This window comes from Humulus lupulus, chromosome 1, assembly GCF_963169125.1.
Source record: "Humulus lupulus chromosome 1, drHumLupu1.1, whole genome shotgun sequence".
Taxonomy (NCBI): Eukaryota; Viridiplantae; Streptophyta; class Magnoliopsida; order Rosales; family Cannabaceae; genus Humulus; species Humulus lupulus.
In genome coordinates, this window is record NC_084793.1 from 111062676 (window position 1) to 111080715 (window position 18040).

General features: G+C 38.7%; 1 protein-coding gene across 1 annotated transcript; it reads right to left on the reverse strand.

Moving 5' to 3' along the window:
* Window positions 1-3956: 3956 nt before the first annotated feature.
* LOC133819717 (uncharacterized) lies at window positions 3957-4631 on the reverse strand. The gene is made up of 2 exons (XM_062253028.1): window positions 4195-4631; window positions 3957-4086 (listed from the first exon to the last, which is right to left on the reverse strand). Exons 1-2 carry the CDS (start codon window positions 4629-4631, stop codon window positions 3957-3959), a joined length of 567 nt encoding a protein of 188 aa, XP_062109012.1.
* Between the last annotated feature and the right edge of the window lie 13409 nt (window positions 4632-18040).

The following is an 18040-nucleotide window of genomic DNA, read 5'->3' on the forward strand; positions in this document are numbered from 1 at the left end:
CACTGAGTACTTTTATCGAACACGTACTGTGCAATCGTGAAAAAGTGTCCAAAAATACTCAAACAACCCCACAATCTTTCCCAACTATATATAATAATCTCCCAAGATAACAAAAGCAAGAAACACAAACCAATCTCACAATAATTCCCAAAAATCAGTCCAATGCCCAAAAGAAAACCTAAGTTCTTCAAATTTCCTCAATATATCATCAAACACATCAAAACTCAACAATGTACCTTGAAAAGCTTGAATAGGATGAGGAAAATGGTCTTTAATCATAGCAATAGTCGGACCTTTATGCTTGATGGAGATGATTGGATGCTTGGATGAATGATTTGCTTGAGAGGAAAAATGGGAGAAAAATGGGATGCTTCAATGAATGCTTCGGTTCTGGACGAGTGGGTCCAATTGGGGTTATTTTTGGGGGAAAATAACAGATACTAGGCATTCATGTCCTCCCCACGTGCCATTTTATTTTTTAAAAAAAAATTGAACAAGCGATATATCGCCATAAGCAATATAGCAAATCGGCGTCTCTGTCCAGAATGGCAATATTTCGCCTCGACCACCCCTTTCACAATAGCCGATATATCGCCATTGGTAGGTGATATATCTCATGGGCACTTGAAAAAATGTTAGCCAAATTGCAAAATGCCCATCCGAATCTGTTGTCCAGGCAATATATCGCCTGGTGTAGGCGATATATCGCCTAAATGCAGTTTAAAAATGTTTATTTTATTTTAGTTTTTTTAACATTTTTCACTGTTCTATTACATTACAAGAAATAATAAAGGAAAAAAAATAAAAATAAAAATAGAATGTCAAACGAAAACAAAAAATATAAAAACTAAGAATTGTTCATAAATTTTAAAACTGAAAACAATTGAAAAGTAAAAATAATGAGATGCCTCTCAAATGCGTTGTCGTTAACGTCATTTAGCCGGACGCTTCTTTTCTTGACTTTAAGAATCCACCAGTGTAATATTGACCTTCTTCTCAATTTCGCCTCCATAGTAATGCTTCACCTGCTGTCCATTAACTTTAAACGACGAAGAATCACCTTGTTGAATCTCCAAAGCCCCGTATGGAAAGACTTTTGTAACAATGAATGGCCCCGACCATCGAGACTTTAACTTTCCCGAAAATTACTTGAGATGGGAATTAAATAACAGCACCTTATCGCCCACTTTAAAAGTTCGATTGACAATATTATTGTCATGCCATTTCTTTGTCTTCTCTTTGTAGATTCTTTCATTCTCATAGGAATCATGAAACAATTCATCTAGCTCATTCAGTTGAGCTAGCCTTAATGCTTTCGAAGTGATCGTATTGAAATTCAACTTTTTTAACGCCCACTGCGCCCTATGCTCCAGTTCAAATGGAAAGTGACAAGCTTTACCATATGCAAGATGGTAGGGAGATGTACCAATTTTCATTTTAAAAGCTGTCCGCTAAGCCCATAACGCATCATCGAGTATATTCGACCAATCCTTTCTATTAACTTGCACCGTCTTCTATAAAATCAGCTTAATCTCACAATTTGACACTTCCGCTTGCCCATTTGACTGCGGATGATATCCCAATGCCATCTTGTGTTTAATTCCATACTTCTCCATTAAGGAATCAAAAATCTTATTGGAAAAATGAGTCCCTTCATCATTTATAATCGCTCGAGGTGTGCCAAAACGATAGAAAATGTTCTTTTTCAGAAACTTGACTACCAACTTAGCATCATTAGTTGAAGCAGCTACTGCTTCAACCCACTTACTTACATAATCCACCGCCAACAAAATATACAAATCACCAAACGACGGTGAGTTGGGTCCCATAAAGTCAATACCCCAAACATCAAATAATTCAACCTCCAATATATTAGTGAGAGGCATTTCATGACGTCTTGAGATATTACCTACCCTTTGACAACGATCACAACATTTCACATAGTCATAGCTGTCTTTATACAGAGTAGGCCAATAAAATCCACATTCAAGGACCTTTGCAGCAGTCCTTGCTCCCCCAAAATGTCCACCAGTAGGTGATGCATGGCAATGAAACAAGATGTCCTTCATTTCTCTTTCAGGCACACATCTTCTGATAATCAAATCCGGACATTGTTTGAATAAGAAAGGATCATCCCAGTAGTAATGCTTCACATCATGATAAAACTTTTTCAATCTCTGCCCTACAAATTCTGGTGGCACTACGTTGGCTGCCAGATAATTGACATAATCGGCAACCATGGCACCAACTCATCTTCCACTGCAAATAATTGTTCATCTGGGAAACTCTCATTAATCTCCCCTGCAGCAATTTCGGATTCATCCCCCAACTCAAGTCTTGATAAATGATCTGCTACCAAATTCTCTGTACCCTTCTTGTCTCGAACCTCCAGATCAAACTCTTGCAAAAGAAATACCCAATGAATAAGTATGGGTTTAGCATCTTTCTTAGCAATAAGATGCCTGATTGTTGAGTGATCCATATACACAATAACTTTGTTCCCCATCAAATAAGGCCTGAATTTATCGAATGCATATACAATGGGAAGAAGCTCTTTCTCAGTGGCGGCATAATTCAACTGAGCACCATTTAGTGTTCTGCTGGCATAATAACTAGTCTGAAATACTTTGTTAACACGCTGCCCCAGAACTGCACCCACTGCAAAATCACTTGCATCACACATTAACTCAAATGGCAGCTCCCAATCTGGTGAAATTACTATAGGTGCTGACACCAGTTTCTGCTTTAGTATCCAGAAAGCTTCAAGACACTGCTCATCGAACTCAAATGGCACACCATTCATCAACAATGCCGATAGTGGCTTAGAAATCTTGGAGAAGTCCTTTATAAATCTTCTGTAGAACCCCGCATGACCAAGGAAACTTCTCACCCCTTTCACTGAGACTGGAGGTGGTAAGTTTTCAATAATAGAAATTTTAGCCCTATCAGCCTCAATACCATTCTTAGACACCTTGTGCCCAAGTACTATGCTTTCATTTACCATGAAATGGCATTTTTTCCCAATTCAGGACTAAATTCGCCTCTTCACATCTTCTCAGCACAACCTCTAAATTCCTTAAACAATCGTCAAAAGAAGACCCCATAACAGAAAAATCATCCATAAAGATCTCAATGCTTCGTTCCCCCATATCAGAGAAAATAGCCATCATACACCTTTGAAAAGTGGTTGGAGCATTGCACAACCCAAAAGGCATACGAAGAAATGCAAATGTACCATATGGATAGGTGAAAGTCGTCTTCTCTTGATCCTCAGGAGTAATGGCTATTTGATGGTACCCTGAGTAGCCATCCAAAAAACAATAATACTAGTGTCCAGCCAACCTGTCTAACATCTGATCAATGAAAGGCAATGGAAAGTGATCTTTTTTGGTTGCTTTGTTCAGTTTGCGATAATCAATACAAATCCTCCAACCAGTTACTGTACGTGTTGGGATAAGTTCATTGTTGTCATTCTTCACTACTGTAATCCCTCCTTTCTTAGGGACTACCTGAACTGGACTTACCCAACTACTATCCGAAATGGGATTGATCACACCAGCATCTAACCACTTCAAGATCTCCTTCCTTACCACCTCTTTCATTGCTGGATTTAATCGACGTTGTGCATTAATGGAGGGCTTACTATCATCTTCCATCAAGATCTTGTGCATAACTGTGGATGGACTTATTCCCTGAATATCTGCCAACGTCCAACCAATTGCCAACTTATGGGTTCTCAACACCCTTAATAGTTTTTCCATCTCATCATTAGAAAGAGAAGAAGACACAATGACTGGTAAAGTCTCCTTCTCACCCAGTAAAACATATCGAAGATGTGCTGGCAATGATTTCAATTCCAACTCTGGAGGTTTCTGAACTGATGGTAATGGTCTTTCAGGTCCTTGGCCCAAATCTTCATATTTTCGATTATAAATTGGCCCTTTAGAATTCATCCACTATACACACTCTTGGACTTCACTGTCTAACTCAGCATCTATATCATCAATTGTCAAACTCCTCTGAAGTGAATCCTCTGTGAGATTAATTTCTGCCACTGCTTTCTCTACCATGTCAACTTTGAAACACCTGTCTTTTACATTTGCAAACTATAAGGCCTTAAACACATTGAATACCACTTCTTCACCCTGGACTCGAAGTGTCAGTTCACCCTTTTGAACATCAATTAAAGCCTACCTAGTAGCTAAAAATGGCCTTCCCAGAATGATTTTGGCATTTTCATCTTCTTCCATATCCAATACTATGAAATCTGCCGGAAAAATGAATTTTTCCACTTTAACAAGGACATCCTTTATGATTCCTCTGGGGTGCTTAACTGAATGATCTGCTAGCTGTAATGTAACTGTTGTAGGACTAGCCTCCCCCAAACCAAGTCTTCCAAATACAGACAAAGGCATCAAATTTATACTTGCCCCCAAATCACACAAAGCATGCATACATTCAATCTTCCCGATTGTACACGGTATAGTAAAGCTCCCCGGATCTCTCAACTTTTGGGGCAACTTCCTCTGCAATATTGCACTGCACTCTTCGGTGAGCACCAACGTCTCATAATCTTCCATCTTCCTTTTCTTGGACAGAATCTCTTTTATAAATTTCACATAGCTGGGCATCTACTCTAATGCCTCAGCAAAAGGAATATTGATATGCAGCTTCTTGAATACCTCTAAAAACTTAGAAAACTGTTTATCCAGTGTAGTTTTTCTAAGCCTCTGAGGATATGGACCTCGAACTGGTTAGTCATCAACAAAGGGAGGACACTTGTTTGAACCCTGGTGGTCTTCAGTAACCCCTTTCTCATTTGTATTTGATTTCTCACCCAACTCTTCATTCTGAACCACTGACTTTTGTACACTGTGCTGCTCCACTTGCTTACCATTCCTCAATGAAATTGCTTGCACTTCTCTTTAGGATTTGCCACAGTATTGCTAGGAAAATTCCCTTGCGGTCTGTTATTAAGCATGTTGGCCAACTGACACACTTGTGTCTCAAGGTTTCGAATAGAGGATCTGGTCTCAGTCATGAATTGAGTCTGAGTATTAGTGAGAGTCAATAAGGCTGCTTGCAAGTCATTAGGCTTTTCTGGTTGATCTTGTGGTCTAGGCTGGTGTGACGATGAGGCTTGATTCATAGGCTGTTGTGACATGTTTTGCTGGTATGGCCCTTGAAACTGTGACTGTTGGCCTTGATTGTTTCTCCATGAGAAATTTGGGTGATTTCTCCACCTAGGATTGTTGGAGAACGGGTTTTGATATGGCCTCTAAAAATTACCAATTGCCTGTACCTGAGCCTGATCAACTGGCATATTACCATACATGTTGGCCGCTGTACACTGTTCATACAAATGAGGCCCTCCACATATTTCCCACTCTGCTTGCATCTGTATAGCCTGGGCTTGAGCTGAGATCTTGTTTTGTTGCAACTGCTTTGTCAATGAAGCAACCTGAGCAGTTAAAGCAGTGATAGCATCTAATTCATGTACCCTAGCTACTTTTCTCTGTGAGGTGTCTCGTTCGGCAGGCCACTGATAATTTTTCATAGCCATCTCCTCTAACAATTCATATGCCTCATCAACACCTTTACTCATGAAAGCACCACCTGTTGTTGCATATATTATAGTGCGAGTAGTACCGCAAAGCCCATTATAAAAATTGTGGACCAACATCCACTTCTCTATACTGTGATGAGGACATTTCCTGAGCAGGTCTTTGAATCTTTCCCAAGCATCGTACAATGACTCTCCCTCATTCTGATAGAAGTTATTGATTTCTCCCCTCAACTTGCCAGCTTTTGTAGGAGGAAAGAACTTAGAGAGAAACTTCTGAGCTAGTTCCTCCCATGTATTGATTGAATTGGCCTGTAGAGAAATAAGCCAACTTTTTGCCCTGTCCCTTAGTGAAAAAGGGAACAATCTCAACCTTATTGCATCATCGCTCACCCCATTAAACTTGAACGTTGTACATAGCTCAAGGAAGTTCAATATGTGCAAGTTAGGATCCTCATTAAGGAGACCACCAACTAGACAAAAGTTTGGACCATTTGTATCATTTCCGGCTTAATCTCAAAGTTATTGGCAGTAACAGTGGGCGGCCTAATGCACGAGTGCACTCCTGTGACAGCAGGGAGCACATAATCTCTTAATGCTCACACATTTTGGTCCTGAGTGATGTGATTTTGACCATCATTGTTGTTAACCCCGTCTCTTTGGTTGGCAGCCATTGATGCTTCTAACCTCTTATTCCTTCTGTTTTGTCTACATGATCTTTCAATTTCAGGATTAACAGGCAAAAGATTTGTAGATCCTTCACGTCGCATACAAAAGATTCACCTATTATAACAAAGCGCGACAACTTAGATTAGTTCAACTAAATAAAAATAGCCAAATTGGAATAAAAATTAACTATTTTGATATTACTCGAATATCGATTCCCCGACAACGGAGCCAAAAACTTGTTGCGAATTTTTTTTACTGCGCAAGTATACGCAATCGAATAAACAAGAAATAATAGTGGAAATACGGTGTCCTTCCATCAGGGAATTGATCCAATAATTACCAATAGAAAACTTTTATTTCTATTTGACTAATGAAAATTTAATGACAATTAACAAAGAACAATAAACTAGAAAAGCATAATTTAATTAACGAAATTTAATATAAGCAAAATATTAGAGCATTCTAATTTCATCAACCTTCAATTCTATTCAAAAAATAATACTACTAATATGTTTCTTTGATCTATGATTATAGCAGGTTTACTATTGACAATTCTATTCTTTCTCAAGATATAAAATATTCAGTGTATTTGCGAATTCTCTACATGTCTGTGATAAATTCAACACATAAACCGCGTTAAGAACAAAAACCTAATTGCTACACAAACCAATTTGATACTTTCGTTCTAAATTAAAATCTATGTCTATTGCCTAAAGCTATTCCAATTCTCACTTTTCAGATATTGAATTAAAACAAATAATCATGCAAAAGATGGCCAATCAATTACAAGCATTAAACATAAGAACAATAGATAAACATAAATTCAAAGAATCATAAAAATTGCATTAAAGATGAATAAAATATCCAGGGACTACATTAAAATACTCTAAATAAGAATTTAGTTCATAATATTAAACATCATCACATAATCTAAAATCCAAAAGCTTAAAGAAAATAAATAAAAGTGAATTCTTCTCTGTTTCTTTTCTCCTGCCGTCAAAACTCCTCCCCTTCTGTTTCTTCCAATCTCCTTTTTATTCTTTTTTCAAAAACCAAAACCTACGAATTTCCATAACAATTTCCAAAAATACCCTTGTGCCGATATATCTCCTACCATACTGCGATATATTGCCTGTCGAATGTACTCGATAAAAACGCAATATCTAATGTCGTTTCTGCTTCAGCCAAAAATTGAAACTGCTCATGCAGCGATATATCGCCCAAGACAGGCGATATATTGCCTGTACCGAATTTCCAAATATTCACTAATTTTGACTACTCAAACAAATATTTATCAGCATTCTCGTACTAATCATAATTATTGCGACACACTGCACAAGTTCACCAAACAGATCAAATACAAACTTTCTCTTGAGAAAAACAACCAAATCAAACTGAAAAAGTTATAAATAAGCGTATATTTTGTACGCTTATCAGTAAACCGGTAGGTGTCAACCTATAACTGGTCCATGTCATATTTTTAATTTAAAAACTTATTATTTCATTTTAAAATAATTAAAAAATTTAAAAATTCTTTAAAAATATATTTTTAAATAAACCTAATATCTAACAAAAATTTTAAAAATTTAAATGCAAAAATTAACTAAATATAAAATCAAACAACACTGATAGCTATGAACAAATTCAAATAGTACCAAAACTTCCAATCTAACCAAATCTAACCAGAGTTAATTGATCAAAACAATTTAAATGTGAATGGCCATCAAATATAAATTTGTTTTTTTTTATAAATTGTAGAAGAGGAAACTATATCAAATATGTTATGCCAAAAAAAAACCCCAAAAAATTCAACCTAGTAAAAACTTAAGAACAACCTACAAAAACCAATACTCGCCATGCAACATATTTATACAAATTGAAAAATGAAAGTGCTTACTCCAAAAAAAACTCGAACATATTAAGACCTTTACGACAAACATTAGTAGAAATTCTGAAGCATGTATACCAGCCTCAATACATCCTTAACGGTATCCCCAATGACGAAAACCAAATCTGAAGCCTCAGGCGACCTCACCTACGATTTGTAGCTCCACTCCGACGAAGATGATCATTGAGTCTTTAAACCCAGATCTGGCACCACAAAGTACACGCAGGACAGGAACTAATAACTTGCTCGACTCGGAGATGATGGTTGGAGGTCTGAAGGCATCGCGATTGGGGATGATGCGGGAGGTAGGTAGGGCAATGTGGATGGGCGACAATGACTGCTCGTCTTCAGATCTGAAGTGTTTTAATGTTTTTTTTCCTTGGTTTGAAATGGAGAGATGATTGGGGTTGAAGATAAAGAGTGGGTAGTGTATCTCCAATGGCTTTTTTCTTTCTTTTTTTTTTCTTTTTTTATGTAATGGTTTTTTTTTTTTTTATAGTTTGATTACTAATTTTGTATTTGAGGTTTCTGGATTTGATTGTGGATTTGGAGCATGACCATTGATAGCAAGGAAGATGCAGAGAACTTAAAAAAATTTAATCAGTTTATTTGGAATGATTGTGTAACGCCCTACTTCCTTAGAGCCGTTACTTAGTGAGTTTTATGACAAAACAGTGTGCAAAGATCTCGCTAACCGAGGTTTTGAAACGAAAGTGTGACTAATTAAAAGTTAAGGCTATAATCTTAAAAAAATGCGTTGTTTCAATAAAACTCCTAATATTAAACATTGGGATCCCAAAATAAGGTTTGAAAACTATTTACATCAAAAAAATGAGTTCACAATTGATAAATCATAAAAATCATAGATTATTACAGCCATTTTCAAATAAACCCCCAACCAAAGCAGTCGGGCAGGCCAAACATGTACGCGTCGCTTCACGCTCTCCGTACTCATGGTTGGTTGACTCAGTCATTGCCCTACCTGCAACACAGAGCACCCGTGAGCCGAAGCCCAGCAAGAAAACTCATGCAGAAGATAACATATGCAATGTATACAGTTTATCATAACAGATAATCCTCAAATAAACAAGTCAACCATTAGACTAAGCAAACACGGCCATGCCGCCCCAGAGACCTTACCAAAGCCCTGGGGTATCGGTTCTCACCGCGAGGATAACTCATGTATCCCTTGGGTCCCACCCTGAATATAGCATCCCATGTGCTAGGTGTTACTTTCGGCCCACGGCCGCCCCGGCCTACGCCGTACTCGGCCCTTGCCGTTCATTTCATCATAATCACACATATAATATAACACAACAACATGCAATCAAATATTAATTCATTTAAGTCTGCACCCTAACATGTGATGCAATATAGGGCCACGCCCCGCAATCATACTATGGGCCCATGCCCAATCCTACGGGTGTTATAGTTTTCTTACCTGAATTCCGAGCCTCCTGATGCACTAAAGCCGCGAGCACGGTCCTCAAGCACGAGCCTCACCAACAACCTAGTCACAACACACAAGAAACATCCCTCAATACTAATCAACCCAAAACCACTTCCCGGGACCAATCCCGCACTCTCGGGACCTCTAAAACCTTAAAACAACACCCCGGAGACATCCCCCGAACTCCCGGAGCAAAGGCCTAAAATTGCCTAAAAATGCCATCCTGAAATTTGCCTTGTGCCGCGGCACAACTTTCTTGTGCCGCGGCACCCATCAGTCAGGGGCTCCCTTGCCGCGGCACGAAAAACCTGTGTCGCGGCACGCCATCGCAGACCCAGAATTCTGGGTTTTCTTCTGCGTTTTCTCCGAGCTTAAACCATCCCAAATCATACAAAACCAATACCCAAACCCCTAAAACCAATTCCAAGCTTCATATGAACAACTTAACAACCTATAGGCACTAGATACAAGATCAAAACATCAACACACCCAAGAATCCACCCCTTGATTCCTATTTTCAGCCACCCAAACCAAAACTCAAACAACTAACTCAAAACTCAACAAAAACAACTTAAGCTCTAGATTTTACCAATCAAAACAGAAATCAAAACTTAGATGAGTCTAAAAACCTTACCTCAAATGGAGAACCCACACAAAGTCCTTGACCTCCTCCTAGACTCCCACTTCTCATTCTCTTCTTCTTCTTGCCCTAACCTTCTTTCTCCTTCTCTTTCTTCTCTTCAATTTCAATCAAGCCTCAAGTGGCATAAATGCCCCAAACCGTATACCCCCAAATCCCAGCTGCCATTTATCTATTTCCCAACCAAATGACCATTTTGCCCCTCCTTGCCTATCCTTTCCTACTTAAACCTCAAGGGCACTTAAGTCCTTACTCTTCTATTTCATTTCTACCATTTTCTTTCTAAAACTTGTTACTCTCAGCAGTAACTAATGGTTACCTAGGTTACTAAATCTCCAATAACCATTACCCGCTAAATCTCAACTTAACCATAAAATTCCCGAGGTACCCCTAGGCTCCTCCCGAGCCGGGTACAAAATCCCGTTGTGACATCTAAGTTAACTAGCTCTCTACGACCGTCTCGGCACGTGCATCACAATAATAAAACCACACACACGCGGTACAATTCACAGAATACAATTATCACATATCAATACAGTTATGCCCATCATGGCCAGAATTACAATTATGCCCTTCTAACACGATCCGGGCCTATATGCATACTAGTAAACATAGCCATGCATCTCAGTTTAAACAAATAGCCAAATAACATGCTTTAAATCATAATCATGCATTTAATTCATAAAATCACACATAAATCCCAACCTGCCCTCCTGGCACACTAATCAAGGCCCTTAAGCCTTATTAGCGAATTTGGGTCGTTACAGATTGTGTTTAATTATTTTGTTATTTATTTAGATTTAATTGATGAATAGTTTTAGTTAATATTTGTATTTAATTTTGTTAAATTATTGTTAGATATTAGGTTTAATTAAAAAGATATTTTTATTTTTTATTATTTAAAATACAATTTTTATTATTTTAAAATAAATTAATAAGTTTTTAAATTAAAAATATGACATGGACCAGTTATAGGTTGACACATGTTGATTTACTTAATACAATCAACACTTAATGGAGTTGGTGGTGACAGATGGAAGAAAAATATAACGTTGGGTGGTTTTACCATAAAAAAAGAAGTTTGGCTATATAAGTGTAAAAACGCCAAAACATAAGGAATTTATGCCACAAATATCCTTTTTTTTAAAAAAAAACCATAAACAATGTTTTGGTTTAATTTTTGTTTTAATATGTTTATGCCATTCTTTTATATATAATATTATTTATTTATTTAAAATTTACATAACAACCATAAAAACTTAATAAAAATAATTAATATATTTTCTAAATAAAACTAAGCAAATGTGCATTGTGCGTTGCTTGCATCTAGTATATATATAAACATACCAATAAGTATAATAAAGATACATATATAATCAGGTAGGATATGGTCGGGTTATAGGGTTGGGTACTGTTGATGCGGTTTTTCACCAACAGTGTAATAAGAAATAATAAGGGCAGATTAGTGCTTAATGGTAAACCGTAAAGAAAATAACAATAATTCACTCAAGAACACAAAACTTTTACGTGGTTTAGTGGTTAAAAATCACCTAGTCCACGAGTCACTATTATTACTGTTTCTTTCACTATTTTGGCAGAGTTTCGGTATTACAGAATAATCTTCTTCTTTTTTTTGTCCAACATTCCCAGTATTTATAGGAGAATTCCATGGACAGGTTTGGGTAACTGCGTGAGTCAATCATGCATTTACATAATGTCTATATCCAATACAAATAATTCCCATTTATATGGGGATATGATTTGACAACAGAATAAATATGTTGCTATCTCAGATAATAAATATGACAGCCTGGTAATAAATAAACTTATAAACATATCTCGTGTCTCTGGGGATCCTAGAATATGCATCATAGTTGAATCGTCACGAGCTGGATATCTCCTCCAAACTCGTGCTTTGACAGTTATCTGATTCTGAGCTCGTGCTTAACAGTCATCGTGTTCTTAGTTTGTGATAAACTCAGGACGCCTAACACCATGTATGATATTTATGAATCCCGAGCTATCCACATGAATAATAAGCAGATATTCTACTTGGTTAGTTTTCCGTGTATTTATCTGCCAGCTGTACCAGAGCTGAGTGAATGAACTCGTGCTAAAAATAAGGTACAACAAGTACACGCATACCCATACCCTATCCTATAACCTCATGAGGTACATATTTTTGTATCTTCACCCTCTCCTAAACCCTAATTTATCGAGTAAGACCCTACCCATCAAGGTAGGATATCCACGAGTAAATGAGTTTTTTGGTAAAATTTTAATCCCTATTAGGGCAATATATTTGCATCCAAAAATATATAACTACACCCCACTACTAACTTTACCACATTTTATTTATCAAAATATTATTTTTTATTAGGACACTCATCTCTATTTACTAGGGTATTATTTGAAAAACAAGACACCCCAAATTTCTTAAACACTTTAATATCTCTCCATTAAATGATTATTTCATTGATGAAATTTCAAATTGTTTTTCTATAGAAGAATAATTTATAGGGTTTAAAAGATGCTCGATTTTAAAGATTTTTATTAAATTTATAAGTATATTAGAGATTGGGTAAGTAAGGTGTACTTATAAAAGGGAATCAAAATTTAAAAATATATTTTGTTAGAGGTTCAAAATGTATTTTTTAGTCATTTTGCATAGGGATAAATATGTAAATAATTTTTTTTAAAGAAAAAAGGTATACTTATAAATTTTAGTTATTTATATGTATGACGAAAAAGTACCCCAAATCGTAAGGAATTAACACAAACGTTGTAACTATAAGTAACTACATAAAGTGAATATTTAAGTAAATAATAATATATAAATTAAATAGGTACTAAATAAGTATATACTAACCTATTTACCGAGTTTTTTGGAAACTCATAATATATTATGAAATAAGAGCTGAAAAGAAAGGATTAGAGATGAACAATCACCGTTTTTACGTGGTTGGGGCGTTAATGAGGCTTAGTCCATGAGTCACTAGTATTAGGCTTTAGAGAGTTTTGACAATTGAGTTTTTCTACAAGTTTTAGCTGAGTTTTTGCTTACTAGAGAAAATCTGGGATCCCTGCTACAATGCACAACTGGCCTTATTTATAGGCAGTCAAGCACCTTGGGCCAGACTAATCCGGGCCTAATAGGGATGTAATTACAGTTTGCTCGCTAATGGAGTGATAATACAAAGAATGTAACATAATTAGATGTTGTTAATCTTGGTCCATTGGGCCAGCTTAGGCGTGGCCAAGACTTATAGCTGCCCATTGTAAGTTTGCATGGACTGGTCCGCGTGGGCTTCTAAGGGGATCCTGGGGATAAGATCTATCAAAGTAGTGGTAGTACTATTTCCTAGGAATAGTGTATATTTCGCGCGTACCCTCTTTTGCAGGTTAGTTGAGGAGAACAACTGCCGGATTTCGTGGAGACAAGCCAGCATCAGGGAAAACTAGGCTTACCCTATATGGACGTTTGGTCCAGGTTCGTTTACTAATGTCCCGGTTCATTTACCGAAGTCTTGGTTCGTTCATCAGGACTCGGGTTCAATTGCCAAGGTGGACACCGTAACACTGAAGATCTCCCTTGGATTCTTGATAAGGTCTGTCTCCAGTGAACAATTAGTCTGCCACCTTAATTACCATCCCAGATGATGTAGGTTGGTCGTTGCCGGGGAGATGAGTTGGGATTGCATCTCAGTTTCAGTTCCTTCATTATTCTCGCGCCCATTGAATGTTGTTGGGCTTGATAGTGTTAGGGCTGTCAGGGATTCCTCCTTCTCCGTTCATTGGGCTAAGGATGGGCTCAGACCTCTTAAGAGGGCCTATGGATCTATTTGGTCATGCCACGTGTTAAGGTAGGAAAACAGGGATAACATTTAGCCCCAAGTCTTCATTTGTGTTCGCTTGGTGGAGACTTGCCTCACTATCATGAATCAATATCAAATATTCCAATTCGTTTACCAAGAGCTGAGTTCATTTACTTGGGGTTTGGGTGATCCCCATCCTTTCAAATTCCCAACATCTTAGACAAGTGTCCCTAGGTTGATGGTGCATCTGTGCCACTCACGCCCTAAATATCTGGAAAGAATCTTTTGATTTCCAAGGTGACCGATGGGTGTCAGCGCAATTCTCGAGACGTTGCATCTGTACGAAAAAGGCTCTTTGGGTACACGATTGGGCTTTTTAATGCCTCTGTATCATCCGGAGCTGTTGGATTGAGATAATTTTGAGATTTTCAATGTGGACTGTTGGATGAGGTAGGTGTAACGATCCAAATTTGCTAATAATGCTTAGGGCCTTGTTTAGTGTGCCTGGAGGGCAATAAGTGAATTATTGCTATAATATATGAATTTATGTGAATATGTGATAGAGATGCATGTTTAGTTGAATTAAATATGCATGTGGGCCCCGTTTGGATATTAGGGGTATGATTGTAATTTTAGCCCGCTGAGGGCATAAATGTGATAAATATGATATGTATGTGATATATCTTTGTAACACGATCCGAGACAGTCCTAGGGAGCAGTTAGCCAGAAAGTCACAACGGGGTTGAGAATTCGACTCAGGGCGAGTCGAGGGGTATTTTGGGTATTAGATGTTTTATGGGGCTATTGGGTTATGGAAATAAATAGTTGGAGATATATTTGAGGTTCGAATGTCTAGGAGGGAATATTGGGGACATTTACCATTTTCCCTCAGGGACATTTTTGGTACCCCGAGCCTTGAGGTAACCTTAAAATTTAAGTTAAATAAAACAAAGCCTAGGAAGTTTTTAGAAACTCAGAAACTGACTCTTTCTTCCTCTCTTGAAGCTGTCCTCTCTTCATCTTTCTCTATGGCATAACAAGGCAAAACTTGGTGAACTAACTAGAAGCTAAGGAATTCAGCTAGGATTTAGAGGAGCTTGAAGCTTGGAGCTTAGGGAGCTGGTTCAGAGATTCAATCCAGCAAAGGTAAGTTTTTAATTATAAGGAATATGTTTGGAATTTCTGCTGGTTTTCTTAGAGTATGCATGGTAGGGTTCTAGGACTGGTTTTGATTGTTTGATGGGTGTGGGAGTTGGTTCTTGAGTTTGTTGGTATGTCTAGGTTGCATGAGTATGAATTCTGGGCTCAATTCTGGGGTTGGGGGTGATTTTGGTTGAGATATGTGGAGTTTGGCTCGAAGGAAATGCAAGGAAATGGTGTTTTTTTGGGTTTGGAGGTGAGGGCTGCTGCCCTAGGAGGGACATGCTGCAGCCCATGTGCACGCGAGGCCTTGGGAGGCCATGGTACTCGAGGCGCACCGCGACGTTTGGCCAAGCGCGCTGTGGCCCGTGCATGTTTCAGGGAGGTGTTAGCCTCTGTTTTGAGGCTAGCCGCGACGCTTGTGGGGTTGGGCCGCGACCCTAGTTCAAAGTGCAGGCTGACTTGAGGGTTTTGACTTGGGAACCTAATTGCTAAGGCTCGGGATGGATTTTATCATCCGGGTTGATAGGATTCAAGGTCCCGAAGATTAGAATTGTGACTCAAAGCTATTTAATGGATTAGAACCTGATGGATGGATATTGTTAATGCGTTGTGACTAGGGTTACGGCGAGGCTCAGGTTAGGGGACTGTGCTTGGGATATCGGTGCTTGGAAAGCTCGGGACTTAGGTAAGAAAAAAACTGTTCCCATAGAGCTTGTATGCAGGGTAGAGCCCAATATGATTGTATTGCAGGGTGTAGTCCTTTGATTAAATTTGTTCATGTTCAGTATATGCTTTATTATGCTATGAATGCAAATATGTAAATGTTCGGCAAGAGCCGGGAACGGCGCAGGCCGAGGTCGGCAGGGGTCGGGAACGGCAAGGGGCTAGGAACGATGTTAGGCACGTGGAGTGCAAGGCCGAGTGCAGCAAGGGGTCGTGAGCAGTGTTGAGCATATGGAGTGCGATTTGCCAGGGCGAGACCCTAAAGGACTCCTGGGATATCCTCACGGTGTGGACCACGAACCCAGGGCCTGGTAAAGCACCTGGGACGGCATGACCGTATGTGTTTAGCCTATTGATGGCCCCGTTTATATGCTATGTGTTTATTATGCATATGTTTTCTGCTTGTGAGGGTTTTCTTGCTGAGCTTCGGCTCACGGGTGCTCTGTGGTCCAGGTAAGGGCAAGGAGAAAATCGACCAACCATGAGTACGGAGAGCATGAAGCGACGCGCACATGTTTGGCCTGGCTGGCTGCCAGAGCCAGTGGTTTTGAGAGATGATTGTATTAAACCTAGATTTTGTCGTCTAGTCGACTTTGTTTGTAATTATATGTTGTAAATATCTCTAAACAATATTTTGGGATCCCAAATGTCAAACACTTTATGCTTTTTAGTAAATGGAATTACTTTCAAAGTTTATAACTCTGTTTATGATTTAATTACACTTTTGACCTAAAACCTCGATTAGCGAGTTGAATGCACGTTTTAAACTCACTTAGTAACGACTCTAAGGAGGTAGGGCATTATAGTAGGTGTGGATTGTGGATTGACAAATCAATAGTTTAGTACTCGATTGGGCGAATTAATGCCTCTGCCCAATCAAGGACCGTTGGATGAGGTTAGTCTTGGGATCTTCATTGCGGATTGTTGGATCAAACAGTATCTTGTCTTCCTATAAATACCTAACCAGGCTCATTTACACATTTTACTCATCCCACATATTCAAACTAATAGAGCATAGGAGAAAGCATCGTATGTCCAACATTGCCGACGAGATTCTCAGGCGATTGATACACCTTCGTGTTCAGTTATTTCTGATGAGACCTCTTTCCATTCAACCAGGTGACAGATCTGTCCCAGTTCACACGTCTGGGAGTACTAACGAACTGCTGCACTGTCTCCGTAGGTGCAAGACTGAGATTCTGCTAACATTTTCGCCTTCTCAAATCCAGTACCTCACAGTAAGTTTTTTTTGGTCATTTTGTCCTCTTTTTTATTCCTTCTTGGTCGTTTTCATTGTCACACTATTTCTACGGCTATAAAACTGTTAGGGTCATGACCACCGAGTAGGGAAATTCTAGGTAGGATAGTGGTAGTCATGAACCGTATAATTTCTGGGTGACCCCTCATATCAGTCTGGTTGTCCCGGATCAATCTGAATGCCTTAAGACTGTTTGGGGTGAATTAGAAGAAACATTGGCCTTCAGTTCCCAACTTAAGATCCTGGGATCTCTATTGATCCCAGATCTGGGTCCGGAGGGGACCTCTCCAAGCAGTTTTAGGAGAATCCTTGAACCTTAACCAGTTTTCTTAGGTTTTGGTGCGAACTTCTTGGTTCTTTTTTTCCTTGTCACTTCCAGGTCCCTGATCATGAGTCGTGACATTACTTTGTACGTGGAGGACATTGTCCAGGCAGGCACCGTAGTCCTGAAGGGGACCAAACTTCCCACTTGAAACGTGTGGGAAATGGATTAGGAAAAGAACAAGTTCTGAAATTACTCGGTGCAGCATCAGCTAGAGAAGGCCCTTGGAGTAAAGTCGACTCTGGGGCTATTTTATAACTGACTTACCCGGAAGGAGGAGAAAGCCCATACCAGAGCAGGCATGTTTGGGGCTTGGAGCATAGGCCACATCAGTGCGGGAGCTACTCTTCCGCTCCATAATTATTTTGCGCGGTTCCTCAATGTAACGTCCCAAAGATGCTACTAGGGTTTAGCTCCTTGATTAATGTGCCCAGAAGGCATAATTGGATATATGTGTGATTAACTTATTAAATGCATGACTATGTGGCATGAATGATATATACGATAATGTGAGTATGATTATATGCATATTTATGAGTATTAAATATGCATGTGGGCCCATTCTTAAT